The 20937-nt window shown below is 41.4% G+C and overlaps 1 protein-coding gene across 4 annotated transcripts in view; it reads left to right on the top strand.

The window, feature by feature from the left end:
* The window catches only part of irf2b (interferon regulatory factor 2b), a 29455-nt gene extending 8806 nt beyond the window's left edge, over positions 1-20649 (top strand). For 2 of the 4 annotated variants that reach the window (XM_080415325.1, XM_080415323.1), the window contains exons 4-9: positions 3978-4154; positions 4803-4861; positions 7010-7118; positions 7754-7906; positions 13672-13718; positions 16327-16793. In XM_080415325.1, coding sequence (XP_080271451.1) covers positions 3978-4154; positions 4803-4861; positions 7010-7118; positions 7754-7906; positions 13672-13718; positions 16327-16632 — 851 coding nt within the window. In that variant the 3' untranslated portion in view covers positions 16633-16793. Of the gene's footprint in view, positions 1-3977; positions 4155-4802; positions 4862-7009; positions 7119-7753; positions 7907-13671; positions 13719-16326; positions 16794-17118 lie in introns of those variants that run through there. The other 2 variants (XR_013932201.1, XM_080415324.1) reach the window with 2 other exon arrangements.
* Positions 20650-20937: the final 288 nt, after the last annotated feature.

Here is a 20937-nt window from a genome sequence, read left to right as displayed (position 1 = left end):
TTTAATAAACCCTTCTACTGTAATCTATAGGCATGTAACGATTTATCGTAAATCGATTACAATCGATTCAAACTGGTGACAATTTAAATCGATTTCATATAAAATCGTATGTTTCTATATCAGTGGTGCTCAAACTTTTTCATGTCAAGCACCCCCGAAATTATATGTATTTGACCGTCGACCCCCATCTCAAAATATGTTGTTCCAGGGACCCCCCAGAGGCAAAGATTTGGTATAAAAATGTTTGCTTTAAAAAAATTACATAATTATTCAAAGATTTGGTCAAATTTTCAAGATATAAAAAAAAAAAAAGCAGATCTACAAGCTCATAGCGCGGCACGAAGTGACGCGCTATGAGCTTGTAGATCTGCTATTTTTGAATAGCCAACCAATGTGCTATCAACTATCAACAGTAGTATATGTAAAATGTCCATATGCTATAACTGTGACCTGACATACTGTAAACAGGTAACTATTGATTACCATTTCAGATTACTTTTCAGTCCCTGCAAGGGATGAATGTCAATAATGATAGAGGGAAAAAAATGCAAAATAAATAAATATATATATTTAATTTGGGCTCAAAGTTACCTAGTCTGCCTTTAAGAGGCAAGCTCAAGATGAAAACCCTGTGTGTCTTTGCAATGCAACGTGGTAGTGGCACAATGGAGCCTTATACCATATGGGAACGCAAATCAAAAAACATTGCACTCCCACCACGGCCATATCTTTGCCCGGGGAAGCGCTCAAATGGGAAGCATGCAGAAGGACCGGAACAACTCCGGCGACTCCCTTCTTCACCTATAAGGCTCGCGGCACACAGGATGCTAATTGTTCAGACCTGTTTTTTTTGACCGGACATGTTTATACCGGCTTCGCGTGAAACCCGTCTGCTGATAGGACAACACCTGGCCGCATCCTACGTAACATGAGCTCATCTGCCAAGAGGACCACACTGACCCTCTCGCTCGTGTCCCGCCCTCAACTGTACTTTGGCCCAATCAAATCGCTCTCTTTCTCTCTCTCTTTCTCTTTCTCTCTCTCTCTCTCTCTCTCTCTCTCTCTCTCTCTCTCTCTCTCATCCCACCCCGGCCCTTTACAAACGATGGTGACGCCTTGGAAGACCTGAGAAGATACTGAAGATTCTTTGGAAAACACAAGATTTTCCTATTTTTCGTCCTTTTCACGAGTTGGATCTTAAGCAACCTTTTCCATTAGCAACACATTAGATACACTTTTTTAAGAGAGCTTTAGAGACACTTTGATGTTTCTTTAGCATCGTTACTCGTATTCTGAAGGTTTTGGTATTTTTTTGCCATGTTATAGCCAATACAAGCTTTTAGCATATTTTCTTCATAAGAGCCTTGTTTTTCCTTCCCAGTTTGCCATCTGATATTGTCTGGTGAGTAACGTTTGCTTTTGGTGTTTAGCCTTAAAGGAGTAGTTCACCCAAAAAAATATTTTCTATCAATTACACACCCCCCTGAAGCATTGAATTCATGGAGATTTTTTTTGTTTTTGTCGCATTCCTAAGTGAATAATTTTAGGAAACTCAAAAGGAGACTCTTTGAGTCTCCTACCGGAGAGACCGCGTTTGAAATGTAATTCTTAGTTTTGAGGAGGTTCTTAACCCATTCAGACCTGGAACGCATCTGTGTCACTTTTTCGAGTGCCGCGCTACAAGCTTGTAGATCTGCTATTTTTGAAAAATCGTGAAAATGTGTGCAAATCTTTGAATATATATATTTTCTTTTAAAGGAAACATTAACTCAAATCTTTGCTTCTGGGGGGTCCCTGGAACAAAATATTTTGAGATGGGGGTCTGCGGCCAAATTCATATCATGTTGGGGGTCCTTGACGTGAAAAAGTTTGAAAACCACTGATATAGAAACATACGTTTTTTTCAGAAAACCGTTTAGGATTTAGAAGAACATTTTGCAGAATCAGAACCTTCAGGCCTCAATGGGTGAAAAATCCAGGCAGGTGCAGAGAGGTGCCCACTGGAGATTAGTTCTGCCGTATACTCCATTCAAAGAGTGAAGTCAGTTCTTTTTTTCGGCAAGTGAAACGTATTTGTAGAGCACCTTTCACAGACACTGATTGTCACAAAGTGCTCCACGAGCATATCAATAAAATAATCAGAATCAGAATAAAACATATCAGCCACATATAGCAAATCAACCAAAAAGAGTCAAAGAAAACAAACAAACTCAGAATAAGGGAGATGTCTCAACACACAGAGCTGTAATCACAACGGAGCTATTATATATGAAGGCCTGTTTGAACAGGTTAGTCTGTTGAAGATCAGATGTCCACAGAGGCCACAGTTCTGAGGTCAAGGGGGAGAGTATTCTATAGCCTCCTGGGCCCTAGGGCTAGGGCAGTGGCTCTCAACCTTTTCAGGCTGCGACCCCCCCAAATAATCATATTTGAACTGGGGACCCCCCACCCAGACAAGCACTTGGAATTGTAGGAGTTGAGGCATTCAATTTTGTTTGACTTTGTTCCACAGATAAATATTGTGAAAATAGCCGATCTGCAAGCTCACTTGCAGATCGGCTATTTTCAAAATGTTTGCCTCTTTCTTATATTATTGACAATTTGGCCAATGTTTGACCAGTTTTTATAGTATAGTTTGTAAATACCTTTTGATGCAGTAATGTTATTTTTCTTTCTTTTCTTTCCTTATTTTTTTTTAGGTATTAAAAAGGTCTTAAAAGTCCTTAAATCAGGGGTCTTCAACCTTTTCAGGCCAAGGACCCCCTAGCTGAGAGAGAGATGAAGCAGGGACCCCCTACTCTATATTGTATAAAATTGTGTTTCAGAAAGCTCGCAAAGGTGCAAATTTCTTTCGGTTGACTGCAGTATCCTGATTGCTCTATAATTGGACCAAAACATGTCAGGATCTGTCTACTTTGTGTTTTATTTTGTAAGTTTTACACTATACTGTTGTGTTCCTTTTATTTTGAAGTTTTGTCCTTAGTGTTTCCTGTCTTTCCCTAGTTACTGTTACCTGTCTTGTCTTACCGGTCCTGTGATTTACCTGTGTTTTCACCTGTGTCTAGTTATCCCTGCTAGTGTTCTAATCTAGCCTATCCCGGTGTCGATTGTCAGTTGAGTCACCTGTGTTCTGTTAGTCCCTGTGTCTATTTAAACTCTCCTGAGTGTGAGTAAACTAAAGCTCCATGTCAGTTCATCATTAAAATATTGGTGTGAGAGTGAGTACATATATTATATGTGTTTGGGCTAATTCAGCATGGATTAAAGTTCTCAGTCGCCTGAACTGATTTCAGTCATTTGGATCCCATAGAAGCCATGCAGGTTGTCTATGGAAGCATGTTGCGTAGCAATGCGTCTGCAACACATTGAGAGCTTGCTATTTCCGGTTATTGTTTGAAGATTGGAGCATTTGATGTGGTCGAATTAGCAATATGTTAAAAAACATCTTCCATAAAATCTTAATAGTTTCGGATATTTCATATAAAAGCAGAGGTTCCTCTCACTCTGTGATTTGGCTCTTGGCTGCATGTAGAACAGCAGGAACAATATTACTAATCATCATCATCATCCAATAATGAAGCTCTGTGCGTCTGTCTGTGCGTGCGTGCGTGCGTGCGTGCGTCCCCAAAATCTCTTCTGCCCGGTTCTCCGCAGTGGCTGCAGCAATTGATCTGCATTTGCACACAGCCATTGACCATGCGCATGGAACACGACGCCCGTTTTTCATTTTCCCCAAATGTCTGCTGTTTATTAGCGTTTTTATGTCAAATAATGTGGCCATGGTTGGGAGGAATGATCAAACTGCGCATGCGACTGGGTGCTCATATCCCCCGACGGGTATGGTCTAGTACATCATAATTTTTTAGAGGAGGATTTACAAATTAAAATCTTGCGTCGTGTGCAATGGCAGTAAAGAAACGCACGAATATTCTTCATGTCTTTGAGTTGATTATTTTCTATCTGTGTGGTTATGTTAGGTAAGTACCAGCCAGGCGTGGACCGTCCAGACCCTAAGACGTGGAAGGCTAACTTCCGCTGTGCCATGAACAGCCTGCCGGACATCGAGGAGGTCAAGGACAAGAGCATCAAGAAGGGAACCAACGCTTTCAGAGTCTACAAGATGCTCTCCTCCTCGGAGCGCAACAGCAAAAAAGGTCAGTGACCGCGCGGCTCACTCCTGTGTGTTTCACTTTTTTACTCCACGATTAGTTGACGTGCAAAGAATTGCAATTAATGATTTTAAAGGTAGGGTAAGTGATTTTCTTTGGTTAAAATAAGTGTTAAGTGTTGAGGAGACCCCTGTTACTGAACAAACACTCTATAGCAATGATTGCTATCAGAATCTTTAACCTTTTTAACAAAAAATGTTTTGTTAAAACCAAAACGATTCATTTACCCTACCTTTAAATTGTGGTTTTGACACTGGGCACTGTAGCATATACTGTAAATAAAAATGTACATTTCTGTGTTTTCTTTTAGGCTTTGTAATATAATAATGTACTATGCCCAAAACGGCCCTTATTTTATTTTAATATTGTTTTATTGTTGTTTTAAAAAAGTTTTAAATTATGGAAATAGCTGATCTACAAGCTCATCGGCTATTTTATTTCCACAAATTTTTAGAACGTTTGAAGATTACGATTTACAATTTAGGCATTTAGCAGACGCTCTTAATCCAGAGCCACCCAGATGAATTCATACAGATGAATGGAAGTGATTCTGACGATTATGCAACATAATGATAATAATTATTATTATTATCATTATTACTTGGTCTCACTTGTTTCCCCCCCCCCCTCCAGCAGGGAAGAAGAAGGAGGGAAAGACCAAAGGACACAAAGGAGACATGGGTGAAACAGAAGTAAGATAACGTTTGATTTCGTTGTTGCCGGGCAGAAACCTCTTATCCCCATATTTTAACATGATGTGTTTTTTCGTAAATTAACGCCCTACTTCAGGGGTCTTCAACACGGGGTCCGGGACCCCTAGGGGGTCCTCAGAGTTACTACAGGGGGTCCGCCAAGTCTTTGTGTAATAAGATTTTTTTTACCTTAACCACTTGAACCTTAGCATCCCTTTTCTGAGGAGAAATCTTGCCAAAAATAGCAGATCTACAAGCTCACAACGCCTCTCAGGCGTTGTGAGCTTGTAGATCGGCTATTTTTGGCAAAGAGGTATAGATGTAGAGGGAAAAAAGAGCAGACCAAGTAAACAAAAAAGTTAAATCTGAAACACAATTTTATACAATATAGAGGGGGTCCCTGCTTCATCTCTCTCTCAGCTAGGGGGTCCTTGGCCTACTTGATCATACTACAGCGTCACACAAAAGCATCAAAAGTAACAGATCTACAAGCTCGAAACGCAACGCGAAGAGACGTGTTTTGAGCTTGTAGATCTGCTACTTTTGCCGTTTTAGAATTTGGATCCTGAATTTGAATCCTGAAAACTAATAGTTTTGGACATAGTTTTGGTTTCCACCCGACAGAGACGATTCATGTCTCTCCAAATGTCTCTTTCCCACATGTTCTTCACCTAATGGACCTTTTGAAAGGTCCATTTCGTTCTATTTGTACCAAATGCCAACACTGTTATATCAACGCTAAGGATTTTAATGTGTAGCACCTTACCAGACCACCAGTGTTGACCATAAAAAAAGTGTTTTTTTCATGACATACACAATGCTTTATTGGTATGAACATGACACAAACAGGGCATTTTAACCCATTAAGACCTGGAACGCATCTGTGTCACTTTAGATTTCTTTGGCTATTCGAAAATAGCAGATATACAAGCTCATAGCGCGGCACCGAGTGCCGCGCTATGAGCTTGTAGATCTGCTATTTTTGAAAAATCTTGTTTGTTTGTTTTTTTTCCCAAAAAACGGTTAGGATTTAGAAAACATTTTTAAGAATCGGGTCTCAGGTCTTAAACAAGACAGACAGACAGACAGACAGACAAGCGCTGTATATAATTGATTGGATACTTTATTAACGAGTTTGATACATAGAGTTAAAAAAAATAATAGAGAGGGCACCGGGAAATCCCCTCCCATCCACATGCATTGAGGTGCTCACCAAGCGCATGATGAGGCGAAATCACCCCCTTCTTCCGGGTTGGGAAATGTGACGGTCGAGGCCTGTATTTGGGGGGATTCTGCGACACAGGTTTTGCGTCACAGAGGTGCGCAGCCCCGTGCGCAAAGCTCGTGAGTCGAGCCCATCGGTCGAAACCGAGCGTTTCCGCTCGTTCGTGTACAGTGGCCCCAACTGTTTTAAGCCATTAAGACCTGAAGCTGATTCTACAAAATGTCTTCCAAATCCCAGTTTTCTGAAAAAACGTATGTTTCTATATCAGTGGTGCCTCATCAAACCTTTTCATGTCAAGGGACCCCCACAATGATATGTATTTGGCCGCCGACCCCCACGTCAAAATATTTTGTTCCAGGGACCACCAGATGCAAAGATTTGAGTTAAAAATGTTCGCTTTAAAAGAATGTGTATTCAAAGATTTGCACACATTTTCAAACATTTTCAAAAATAGCAGATCTACAAGCTCGTAGCGCGGCACTCGGTGCCGCGCTATGAGCTTGTATATCTGCTTTTTGTTAATAGCCAAAGTGTAGAATAATGCTTTTTTTTTTGCTCAAATCAAAAAGTGACACAGATGCGTTCCAGGTCTCAATGGGTTAAGCTGCAGTACCTCTGAATGGCCAGCAGGTCCAATGCGCTTCAATCAATGCAACCACTGGGTTCTGGGGGCTTGGTCTGATCACAGTACGGTAGGACAGTCACAAGCTATGCTAAAAGGATAGGGCTTGTTTCGGATTATCCATTATACATATATATTATATATATATATATATATATATATATATATATATACACGGTTTGAACTTCAAACCGTGTGATGATCATAATACTTCGTACAAGTATAAATCAGGTATAAGCCATCTGTCCCACTTCATCTCAATGTATCTCTCTCTACCCCCCCCTCCCACCTCCCCTTCCAGGTACCGCCTTCCTCCCCCTCCCTAGATTGGTTCCAGTCTTCTCACCTGCTACCTCTTGGCTACGTGAAACAGGAAGACTCTGAGCACCAGGTCTCGGACAGCACCTCAGGTACTTTGAAGTACATTTACTCTACTTAAGTACTGTCCTTGCTGTACAATGTTGAGGTACTTTTACTTTACTGGAGTATTTCCAATTGTCTATACTTTTACTTAAACTCCACTGCATCTCAGAGGCAAATATTGTACTTTTACTCCACTACAATTATTTGAAAACTTTAGTTACTAGTTACATGAACCACTTTAGCCCTATTTCATACATAGGCTATTTGAAAATAGCGACGTGTTGTGAGCTTATAGATCTGCTATTTTCAAACATTTTAGTACTTTTACTTTTGGTACTTTAAGTACATTTTGATGCCAATACTTTTGTACTTTTACTCAAGTAAATTTTGAATTCCGGACTTTCACTTGAAACGGAGTACTTCTACATTGCAGTATTGATACTTTTACTCAAGTAAAACATTTGAGTACTTTTTCCACCACTGTATATCAGCGAATCGATTAATACTTTGTCACGCACAGGTGTCGTGCAAAAATAGTAAAGAATAGCAGATCTACCTGGTCGTAATGCATTGCGTCTGACGTGTTGTGAACTTGTAGAGTGCTATTTTCACTAGTTTTGAAAGTTTTTGATTATTATTTTCCTATAATAATGTCATGCTGAAATTGTTTGTGCGTGTCCAGCCCTGCGCTGTCTGGCAGATGATCTAGTGATCAACAGTGAGCAGCTGCCATTCGTCTGTCAGACCATAGAGGTGACCACTGAGAACGAAGAACAGACCGTTAGCTCCTCCCACATCTACCCGCTCCAGATCTCCCCTGTGTCATCATACTGTGGTGAGAGAGACACACACACACACACACACACACACACACACACACACACACACCTTACGGTTCCGTAACATTTTTGTTTCTTCGTTGGGACCCACATCTAAACTGTAAAAAATGGTGCATTTATATAGCGCTTTTATCCAAAGTGCTTTACATAGATTGTGCATTACATTCACCCATTCACACACACATTCATACACCGATGGCGGAGGAAACTTTGCAAGGCACCAACCTGCTCATCGGGAGCAATTAGGGGTGCAGCGTCTTGCTCAAGTACACTTTGACACTAACACTGGGGGAGCGCCCCAGCCCGGGATCGAACTGGGAACCTTGCGGTTTCCAGTTCACTCTACCCGGCCACTCTACCCCTGAGCCACTGCCGCCCCCCAAAAATTGAAATATCACTGTTAGCCCATTAAGACCTGAGGTCGATTCTATAAATGCCTTCTAAATCAGTAGTTCTCTCACTTTTTTTGAGCCAAGGACCCCCCAGAAGAGAAGAATTTGTTAAAACAAAATTAAATGATTTAAATATTTAAAAAAATAGCATATGTACAAGAGCTTGTATGTCTGCTGTTTTTTGTATAGCCAACGACGTATAAAATATGCATAAAGGGGTTAAAATGATAAGTGATGCTGCATTAACACATTTAGCCGGGGACCCCCTGGAACCCCCTGAAGGACCACTGGGGGGTCCGCGGACCCCACTCTGAGAAGCACTGGCCCTACGGGTCCGTAACACTTTTTATCTTTCGGACCCAAATTGTAAAATTCTCACTGTTACTATAAAGGCCTTTGCAGACAGGGTGCGATTTTTCGCACGGAAAAAACGGACAATATCATTTTTAAAATGAACACATGGTTCTCAATGACCTCATGCACACCGGCTCCGAATTTACCGTGCTGCGATGCGGCGATGCGTTTTCTTCCCAATCGAACCCAGTTCGATTCGTGCGTCTTTTCGCATGCGGCAAAAACTGATTGACTAATCGCACCCTGTCTGCAAAGGCCTTAAACTCAGAGTGTGCAAATAAGCTAACTGTAACTCCACAGAGAACGCCTTTTGAGTTGGCAGTGTCAGTCTTCCACTATGGTAAAGACATGCTGGTGCAGCGCCGAGCTTCATGGAGCTTCAGCACTCCCGCCGCCCGCCCAGCGTTTTTTTTTCTTTTTGGTGCAGAGCCCGGGGTGCTTCAACAAGCTGGAAACTCATTTTTTTAGAAAGGAGCGCCGGTCGTTTAATCCTTGTACGTGATAAGGATAATTCCTTTTTAACAGGTCGTTCATGAAAGTCCTTGCGGTCTTGTTTCCAATGAGAACCTGTGAGCAATTGGGGTTAAGAGTCTTGCTCAGGGACAAATTTCATATCATCGGCACATATGCTGGGATAGCCTGGAATCGAACCTGGGGCAACCAGGGCCAGCTGGTTCCCTAGGCGGGCTCACTAACCACTCAGCTATGGCCGCCCGATAATTTACAACCACGTCTCGTGGTTGTAAATTATCGGGTTATCACGTACAAGGATGAAACGACCAGTCCATGTTTACATTGTTTCAGCTAAGCTATTTGTGCTGATATATATCGTACATGACAGGACGTTTGAGCAGTGAGCGCCTCAATGGTTGATAGGTTGGGACAGTGCGGGGCGTATACGTCACAACAATGCACTGTGGATGATATCCAAAGCGCTACTCGGCTTAACCCTTTAAGACCTGAAGCCGATTCTACAAATGTCTTCTAAATCCCAACAGTTTTCTGAAAAACTTATGTTTCTATATCAGTGGTGCTCAAACCTTTTCATGTCAAGGACCCCCAACATGATATGTATTTGGCCGCGGACCCCCATCTCAAAATATTTTGTTCCAGGGACCCCCCCCCCAGAAGCAAAGATTTTAGTTAAAAACTTTCGCTTTAAAAATATACAAATTCAGATTTGCACACATTTTCACGATTTTTCAAAAATAGCAGAGCTACAAGCTCATAGCGCGGCACTCGGTGCCGCGCTATGAGCTTGTAGATCTGCTATTTTTGAATAGCTAAAGTGTAAAATAAAGCTTTTTTTTTTTAGCTCAAATCAAAAAGTGACACAGATGCGTTCCAGGTCTTAATGGGTTAAAAGGACATTCTCTGTGGACACGGTCCCTAAGGGTCTATTTGGACCCCGTGGTGGTCTCTGGAGCCGATGTTGAGAACCACTGCCCTTGGGGGGTCCTTGAAAGGGTTCCAGGGGGTCCCCCAGCTGAATGTTCGATAGTTAGGAACCAAATGGACCCCTTAAAGGTCTGTAACTCTTGAGAGTGTACAAATGGGATGTTCGTAATTTCAAATAGTGTGAAAATAGCTGATCTACAATGCTACCCTACTACATACAGTACATGAATTGGTGAGGACCAGTATGTTTTACTCTCAACATGTCGCTACAGCATCTAGAGATTTCATCTTTATTACATGTTGTAAAGTACACAACACGTAGATACAGCTACGTGTGACTCATTTTTTGTGTGTGTGTGTGTGTGTGTGTGTGCGTGTGTGTGTGACTATACTTGTGAGGACCATTATGTCCCCACAAGTATAGTAGAATTTTGAGAAATAGAAGTAGTTTTACGGTTAAAAAAACAGAGATATGTTTACAATCAGAGAACGATGCAGGCTGGCGTTGGGATTAGGATTAGACCTTTTAGAAGTTGGGTGTAAAGATTAAGAGATAGAGTTATGCTTGATTTACACTTAGTTGCATGCTGGTGTCGAGCGTGTGTGTGTGTGTGTGTGTGTGTGTGTGTGTGTGTGTATTACTATACTTGTGAGGACCAAACGTCCCCACAAGTATAGTAGAATTTGAGGAATAGACGTTGTGAGGACCATTGTCCTGGTCCTCAGGAGAAAAAAAAAAGTTTTATGGTTGCAATAATTTTTGGAGATTTACCATTAGGAAAAGGTTGAGGTTAGGTTTATGATTAGACATTTAGAGGTTAATTTTAGGGAGTTGGGGTTAGATTTTCCCCTATTTTATACTTAATTGTGCGGCGATGTCAAACACCGGAAAATAGCCGATCTAAAAGCTCACAACGTGTCGCAGCGCGACACGTTGTGAGCTTGTAGATCTGCTATTTTTCGGCTTTAGACTTGCGGTTAAAAATGCCCCACAAAAATCATAAATCAATCATAAAATTGGCTTCCTAAAATGTCCTCACACGTATAGTAATACAAATGTCTGTGTGTGTGTGTGTGTGCGCGCTGTTATGAGCCGAGATGGATTTACTGCTGGTCATATACCTGGAATAGTTGTTTATGGTTCTTCTTACATAACTGTGTTTCTTGGGTCAGAGATTGAATGAATGCAGCCACTATATGACTATAAGTCTTGGACTGAGGAAGTGTCAGGCAGCACCATAATGGCATATTTAATTTGTGTGTGTGTGTGTGTTTAGTTAACCATAATAATAACCTTGGTGGTGCGCATGCGTGCGTTTGTGTGCGTGTGCATGCATTGTGTGTGTGTGTGTTTGTGTGTGTGTGTACGTACATGTGATTAATGGACGCGTGCAACAGTTGGAAAGGTTTTGAGGAAGTCTGCTTCTATTCTCAGTTCTATTTACGCACACACTCGCACTCTCACACACTCTCTCACACACGCACACGCACACGCACACACACACACACTGTGACCAGTGAATTCCCGTCAGGTGATTAGATCGTTATCTAGCCATCACTGTCATTGTCTTCTTTTTATTGGCTAGAGATCAATGGACTGCACTTTACCCAAAGCATAAAGGAGTATAGCCGCACACACGTGGCTGACGATATTTAATTTTTGACACAGAGACTGGAAACACACCAACTTTTCGGACAGACTAGGCTGACTTCTTCACTCTGTAATGTAACATTTTCAACACAAAAGTGAATCATCTCTTCGGGAGGGGGGGGGGCAGCCTACTGATCATTGCCACGACCACGTTTCATGAAATTCTACCTGTTGTTCTCGTAGGACTGGCTGAGTCAGTTCACTCTTCCCAGCTGTTTCTCTCTCTCTCTCTCTCTCTCTCTCTCTCTCTCGCTCTCTCTCTCTGCACTATGAACGGATGGTATGACCGTAGTTGGCTTGGAGTCAAGGTTACTTTGACTTGAGTCTTTTATTTTTTTCCCCCCACAAACCTTTTTGTTCTTTATCGTCCTTTGCCCCCTGAGCACCTTTTAGGGGAGAATTAACCCATTGAGGCCTGAGGTTCCGATTCTGCAAAATGTCTTCTAAATCCTAAACGTTTTTTCTGAAAAACGTATGTTTCTATATCAGTGGTTCTCAAATGTCAATGTCAACCCCCAAAATTATATGAATTTGGCCGCGGACCCCCATCTGAAAATATTTTGTTCCAGGGACCCTCCCAGAAGCAAAGATTTTCGTTAAGTGTTCGCTTTAAAAGAATATATATATATTCAAAGATTTGCACACATTTTCACGATGTTTCAAAAATAGCAAATCTACATGCTCATAGCGTGGCACTATGAGCTTGTATATCTGCTATTTTTGAATAGCCAACGTGTAAAATAATGTTCCAGGGACCCCCAGTAGCAAAGATTTTAGTTCAAATGTTTGTTTTAAAACAAACGATTTTTCAAAAATAGCCAAAGTGTAAAATAATGCTTTTTTAGCTCAAATCAAAACGTGACACAGATGCGTTCCCGGTCTTAAAGGGCTAAACATTGCGTTTCTTACCGTATATAACGGCCAAATCAACAAGTCCAGGCAGCCACCCAGCTCCCATCATCGTGTTGTAGCCTCGAGGCAACCACCTCACCAACGCAACGAGAGCCACAAGGGACCGCGGTGGCATGCCAACAACAACGTGCCCTCGCAACTGTAGCCGATAAGCTCATAACGGATGATTCGGCTGGTTCCTTTCACTTTTGTAACGTCGTTCGTGTGTTTGTGCTACTGTATGATCTGTCGGGTTTTGTGTATTTTTTCTGCAAAAATGTTTAATTCATGTTGACATACAGTATCTGTTCACCACTTTCAACCTGGTGTTGACCTATTTTGAGCATGAGCAATATAGGGGGGGAAATGTTTCATACATTTTCAAAAAACATCTGATCTACAAGCTCACAACAGGGGGCATTGTGTAGCTCAGGGCTACTCAACTTAAGATGGCTCAGGGGCCACTCAGAAAAATACCAAAAGTCCAAGGGGCTGCAAGCTAAAAATGTCGGTCCTATTTTGGATTTTTCGATTTTGTAACACACTACACATTGTTATTGTTATAAGAAAATTTACATTTTGACATCATATTCTTTTCACTGTAGCTGTTTATTTTGTGTGTATATCCAGTGGCACCAGTTCAGCAAAAGCTAAGGTATGGCAAGGTTGCCATACGAAAAAAATTGGGGGTCAAACCCCCAAAAAACCCCGAAATGCATAGAAAACTATGCATTATACCTGTAACAATTGACGCACCTGTATATGTCTGTTTGTTTTTGAAAAAAAATTAATAATTTTTTTTTTACCATGCAGGGCCGCAGAGGGCCGCGGGCCGTGGGTTGAGTAGCGCTGTAGCTTGTGGATTTGCTATTTTTCAAATTTTAAGTGGTCAATGAGACCCCTTTGAAAAGAGTTTGAATTGTATTGCTGTCTCTCTTGTGCTACCAGTTAGCTCAGAGTCCGTCGTCCCTCACTAATGTCTCCCTCTCCGTCTCTCTCCCCGTGTCCCTCTCTGTGTCTCTCTCTCCGTCTGTCTCTCTCTCTCCCTCTCTGTCCCTTGATTTGACGTCTCCAGATAGTGACACAGACAGTTTGCACAGTGACGCAGAAGACACCAAAGAGGTGAGATTTGCAACACACGCACAGACACGCACCAGTGTTGATTTCGTCGACTAAAACAATGACGAAAAATGACTACATTTTTTCACTGACGAAAACTAAATAAAAACTAAATAAAAACTAAGCTATGATGACTAAAACTAAGACTAAATATATTGACAATTTCGTCAACAAATAACAAATAACTAAAAGACAAGTCATTTTATGTTTGGTTGCGCTCTGGTGTTGCGCTCTGAAAATAGCCGATCTACAAGCTCACAACGCGTCGCGCTGCGACGCGTTGTGAGCTTGTAGATCGGCTATTTTCAGCATGCAACCAATTGTAAAATCAGCCATTACGACGCCATCAAGGCACCGACAAAATACATTTTAGTCGACTAAATCAACTGTAGATTTAGTCGACTAAAATCTTATGATATTTAGTCGACTAAAACTAGACAAAAACTAAAACTTTTCAGATGACTAAAATATGACTGAAACTAAATGGAACTTTATTCAAAAGACTGACTAAAACTAAATCAAAATATGCTGTCAAAATCAACACTGACACGCACACACGCACACACTCACGTACACTCTCCACAAACAGCCTGTGGTGAATTTCAGTTACAGTAACATTTGGCCTATTTGTCTGCAGGTATAAACCTGTTTATCTTTCAGATAGGTTAATGATTCAACCTGTGTGTGTGTGTGTGTGTGTGTGTGTGTGTGTGTGTGTGTGTGTGTGTGTGTGTGTGTGTGTGTGTGTGTGTGTGTGTGTGTGTGTGTGTGTGTGTGTGTGTGTGTGTGTGTGTGTGTGTGTGTGTGTGTGTGTGTGTGTGTGTGTGTGTGTGTGTGTGTGTGTGTGTGTGTGTGTGTGTGTGTGTGTGGTACTGTACCTTTAGAAAAGGGAGGGGATGTGCTTGTCAACCATTAACAGTCTGCATGTTTCCTTTGTATATTATACAAGTACTAGGATGTAGTGAATAATAATCTGAAAAGAAAACGCTGACCTCAAAATAAAGGTATCTTTGAGATCGACAGCTGTTGCAGATCACGGTTGCCGGGCAAAAAACACTGTATGGGCGTTGGCAAGGTTTCTGTTTTTTATTTCAAGATGGATCTTCTAATGTTTATTTATACATTAGATATACTTATATATAATATATAATACATATATATAGATATACTTTATTAATCCCTGAAGGGAAATTGTGGCGTTACAGCGGCACAGTGTAACAAATATATAAGTAATCTACATACAAACAGAGACACATCAAACACAGATAAGGACATAATCACACCAGACCAGGGCCGACGCAGGACCATATGTATCTGTATATCTGCTATTTTTGAATAGCCAAAGAAATCTAAAGTGACACAGATGCGTTCCAGGTCTTAATCGGTTAAGCATTATACAGTCTGATGGCAGTTGGCATGAAAGAGAGTCCATATCGCTCCGTATGCATGTTCGGGGGGGGGGGGGAGGGGTGTAATGTTAACCCATTAAGACCTGAAGCCGATTTCTACAAAACGTCTTCTAAATCCCAACAGTTTTCTGAAAAACCTATGTTTCTATATCAGTGGTGCTCAAACTTTTTCATGTCAAGGACCCCCAACATGATATTTATTTGACCGCGGACCCCCATCTCAAAATATGTTGTTCCAGGGACCCCCAGACGCAAAGATTTGAGTTAAAAAATGTTCACTTTAAAAGAATATAAATATATTAATTTGCACACATTTTCTCGATTTTTCAAAAATAGCGGATCTACAAGCTTGTATATCTGCTAGTTTTGAATAGCCAAAGTGTAAAATAATGCTTTTTAGCTCAAATGAAAAAGTGACACAGATGCTTCTTCTGGTCTTAATGGGTTAAAAGGAATACTTCACCCAAGAAATTACTTTATTTCTATCGTTTACCTACCCGGTGGTGTCTTTGACTCACGGAGAAGAGCGGTGAATCACAGAGTCCAAAAATTGAGAAAAAACTTGATGAATGGAATTAATCAGAGACTCCACGTATAACGACAGCAAAACGATATAAAAAAATCTGTCAAAGTCCAAAACACAGCTCATAATGCTTGGTTTGGTGTCTGTTCACATTATATATTTTCTTCTTTTTATGGTTATAGAACGAGAAGATGACATTTTAAAACACTTCCGGGCTAAACCGGCTTATGCACGAAAGACTCAGGTGCCTGGGCGCCCTATTTTCAAAGAATGTTGGCCTATTATTATGACATGCCCACACAGTAAGGACGCTAGGGTTCATCTGGTTAAAATCTATCATTTGAGCCCTATTTTATACCTAGGCTATTTGAAAATAGCCGATCTACAAGCTCACAACACGTCGCATCGCGCCGCGCTGTGACCTTGTCGATCTGCTATTCAAAAACATTTTAGTACTTTTACTTTTGGTACTTTTAAGTACATTTTGATACCAATACTTTTGTACTTTTACTCAAGTACATTTTTAATTCCGGACATTCACTTGTAACAGAGTACTTCTACATTGCAGTATTGATACTTTTACTTAAGTAAAACATTTGAGTACTTTTTCCACCACTGGTTGTATAAAGTGAAATGACATCGTTTTTTTCTTTTTTCGTTTTCTTTTTTTGACCGACAGGGTTTCAGTGGATCGTGGAGGCGGGACTACGCCTCGTCGGTCCTCCGGGTCCCTTCCTGCTCCCTCCCCGGCATGGCGACCTTCGTCACCTCGGCGTCCATCAACAACAAGCCCAACTTCCGGGTGACCAGCACGCGGGACCCGTCGCCGCTCATCAGCTACCACAGCGAGGGCTGGTCGGCCGCCTACATCCACAGCAACGCGCCGTACGGCCCCCCGGGGCCCGTGAGCACCAGCCCCACGGGCGAGACGCACGAGACGCGCGCCAGCGTCATCATGAAGACCTCTGACGTCGTGACCTCCTGACCTCCGAACCTCGTGACGTCCTGTCCTCTTGACCATAGACGTATATATAAAGGTAGACACGCCTCCTCCTGGCTCTGAGGCGCGTCTGTATCTCGGGGGGGGTGGCGCCATTTTTGGAGAAGGCAAGCTTCCTGACTACTGGCCAATCACAGCGCGTCTTTTTCCCGGGACTTGGCAGAATCTAGTTGTATAAAAATATAACGGGATATTTTTTTTTATACAACTAGATTCTGCCAAGTCCCCGGAAAAGACGAGCTGTGATTGGCCAGTAGTCAGGAAGCTTTTGCCTTCTCCAAAAATCACGGCCGCGATACAGGGTCTTCTCCAATGAACTGCAGAGGCCCAATGAGGTATCTAGGTTTCTATATCTATGCTCTTGACCTCCGACCTCCGTGTGGAAGACAAAGGGCAGATCTTCATTCAACACTGTGTCCTTCAGAGCATAGGATTTGATTTGTGGGCGTTTTTTTTGTTTTTTTCCTACAGCAGCAGCAGCAGGGCCCAACAAGACAACAGCTAGGAGGGCTTAAAGGGGATCCAGAAAAAGGCCAGAACTTTCAAATCCTCCACTGCCGCTGGATAAAAATCAACGAACTCTGCGATTTGGGATCATTTTCTTTTGCTGTGACCATTTTTTTTGCATCTTCCTCTTGGTTCTTTTCGTCCCAAGGGGAATGTGCAGAATGCCGAATAATGCGTAAAAGCAATCAGTGGTGGTTGTTGTTGACGACTGATTGCAATATTTTCTTTTGTGAAACTATACCCCAAGTAGCGAATCATCTGTATTATTGGAAAACGAGACACAAAAGGTAATCATAGGCGGCATTTTCTTTTGGTAGGGTAAAATGATGACTCAAATAATATATACACCTTAAATGTTTCCCTGGTCGTGAAAAAAAAAAGGCAGGTGTCTGTCTGTCTGTCTGTCTGTCTGTCTGTGTCGCTTGTCTGTCTTTCCTGTCTGGAGACTCTCAGGACCATGTTATATATTCAGGAACACACAAACACAGACAGTTGGATCGATGGACGGCGAAAAAGAGACGGAGAGACAGACAGACAGAAAGAGAGAGAGAGAGAAATGAAAGATGGGGGAAACAGATGGACTGGGTCACTGACTTGCTGTGAACATGTATTCAGTTATTTTTCTCCCGTCTGCTCTTTTTAACGTGTACATAGATGATATATATGTACAGTATGTATGCAAGCCGCTTCTGCACCTTATGGACAGCACTGGTGTGTGTGTGCGTGTGTGTGTGTGTGTGTGTGTGTGTGTTAGTGTTTCGTGTGTGTGAATGAGACAAACCTCACACTGAGGATACTTGTACGTCGTATGTGCCTTTCATAGTATGTGGTTTGACACGACGCGTATGCGCTTAAGGCAGTGGTTCTCAAAGTTGGGATTCAGGGTCCCTCAGGGGGTTCGTTGAGGGGGTTCCGTTCCAAATGGACCCTTACGAGGCCTTGTAACTCCTGATAGTGTTCAAATGAAACCAAACGGACCTGTTACGGGTCCGTTTGGTTTCATTTGTACACTTGTGCGTCTCAGGTGCTTAGATTAAATCCCCATTTCCTACACTTGCATCCTTTCCTTGCATGGTAGTCCCTCCCACCAAGGAAGCATGTAGGAAACGAGAAGATGAGCGAGGAAAGGAGGACATTTTTTGTTTAGAGCAGTGTCATGACGTGCGACGTCCCATTTCTGATGACAACAGCACAGGTGACATGCCCTACGTGACATGGGGCGTGAGGGGTGGGGTAAGTCAGTCATCTGGGGACCCCCCAAGTTTGGGAACCACTGACCTAGGTCTATGTTTTTTAACGTCACTACCACTGCCTACAACCAATGCAAATGGGTTCGGGCGATGTCTAAAGTACACAAATCTGTTTTATTGACAGTCGGTAGCACTAAAGAGTGTATTTGAGAAACAAATTGGATTTGCCTGCAGTCTACTCTAGAACAAAAGCCCTTCAGTCTGCTAGCTACTAATAGAGCAAGCCAACACAAGCGCTTGCTGGCTAGCATAAAGTCAAGTCCAGCGATCTGTGACGGGGAATCGATGCAAACAGAGGGATACAAGAAGAGTGGGCACTAAGGAGGAGTCGGCACCTCGATGTAAAATGTGCTATTTTGTCCAAAATGGTAAAAAAAATAAGTTAAGTATACATGATTTGAACGTGAAATTTACCCTTCAACTTCTTGTCTATGCCGAAAATGATTGGATTTACAGGTTTTGTAGCAATTCATTGTGAAATGTTCCAATCATGTTCTGAAAGTGTTCTAATAATGTTCTAATCATGTATACTTTACATGACTTAAATGTTTTAAAATTTTAGACCAAATAGTCAATTTTACATTGAGATGCCCATTCTGCCTTAGTGCCCACTCTTCCACACCGAGAAGGGAACAACAGCCATAACTGGGGTGTATAGGGAGAAATTGCATCTAGCATTGTTTCGTGCCCCCTTTCCAGCCTATACTTACTTACTTACTATGAGCACACTGCTACTGATTTATCAGAGATCGTGTATAGGGTTGGCGCTGGGAATCCTGAACCGCGGGGGAAACCGTATCCAACATTAAGGAACTGGATTCTGTCACATTAGGAAACGTTTCCGTAACCAGTTTTTTTTTATCACACTGTCAGAGCTGGTATGTGGAGGACTTCATGTCTGCTATACAATCACAATACCGGTGGTTCTCAAACCTTTTTTTTTAACCCATTAAGGCCCGAGTCCGATTCTTAAAATGTTTTCTAAATCCTGAATTTTTTTTGAAAAAAGAAATGAAAAAAATATTTTTCACGATTTGCCGCGCTATGAGCTTGTAGATCTGCTATTTTTGAATAGCCAAAGAAATCTAAAAATGACACAGATGCATTCCAGGTCTTAATGGGTTTTAATTGTCAAGGACCACCCATAAATGGGTCCATTTGGTTCCATTTGTACACAAGAGTTTTTGGAAACCCCTCAAGTAACCCATATAGGGGTCCAGCCTGGACTTCACTTTGAGAACCACTACAATAATAATGTATGCAATACTGTATGTATGATTGAATTTGTGTTTTTATCAAACATTTTTAATGAAGGCCAAAATTACATAGTTTGTTTTTATTTTTATATATATATATAGGAATAGTTTAAGAGGGAACCGTTAAGGAATCTGACCGTTAAAAGAGTGAGTCGTTAAGGAATCGTTAAAATCCCAAAGGATCCCCAAACCCTAACCGTGTAGAGATGCAGGCATTGCGTCTTTTTTTTATTTTTATTATAGGATTAAGAGGTGCGCCAGGAGCTGATTGGCTGGCTTGTGCCGTGTGACGTGACCAGTGGTGGAAAAAGTACTCGAATGTTTTACTTAAGTAAAGGTACCAATACTGCAATGTAGAAGTACTCTGTTACAAGTAAAAAGTCTGGTGATCAAAATTTACTTGAGTAAAAAGTACAAAAGTATTGGTATCAAAATGTACTTTACGTACCAAAAGTAGAAGTACTAAAATGTTTGAAAATAGCCTAGGTATAAAATAGGGCTAAAGTGGTTAATGTATGTTTTATAATGTAATAATTTATATCTACAAAGTAACTAGTAGCTAAAGTTTTCAAATAATTGTAGTGGAGTAAAAGTACTATGTTTTCCTCAGAGATGTAGTGGAGTAGAAGTAAAAGTATTGAAAATTGGACATACTCCACTAAAGTAAAAAAATACCTCAATATTGTACTTAAGTACAGTACTTAAGTAAATGTACTTAATTACTTTACACCACTGTGTGTGACACACGGCACAAGCCGGTGGGTCACTCGCCACATAAACGCAGCGTCCCCAGGTCAAAGGTCAAAGCCAGAGACCCTGTCTTGACATTTGACACTCGACATTTTTCTGTCCAAAAAAAAAAGAAGGAAGCGAAATGACTACCTTGTATCTCTGTTCACTTTTCAGGAAATGGTGGAAAAAAATACCCGTGTTCCAATGTAGTTCATATTTTGTCACAAGAATACTGTTCATTGGTTCAATATTTATAAAATATTGAAACCCACAAACAGACTTTTAAGCAGTTTCACAACAACAAAACACGCACAAAAAAGCAGACCTACAAGCTCACAACACATTGTGGATCGGCTATTTTTGTATGACGAAGGAGGGCATTAAATTAACAAGAAAAACTAACTTGGAAGTGTGAACATACAAGGTTTCTGCCCGACAAAAATAATCATAGGAAGAACCACTACCATATTTATCTTAATGTTTGTATCCACATGCATATCGTCACTGTAGGGCAGAAACCTTGTATCTCCATGTTATCAATGAAT

Source organism: Gymnoscopelus braueri, assembly GCF_963280865.1.
Source record: "Gymnoscopelus braueri genome assembly, chromosome: 20".
Lineage (NCBI taxonomy): Eukaryota > Metazoa > Chordata > Actinopteri > Myctophiformes > Myctophidae > Gymnoscopelus > Gymnoscopelus braueri.
This window is presented reverse-complemented; position numbering and strand designations above follow the sequence as displayed.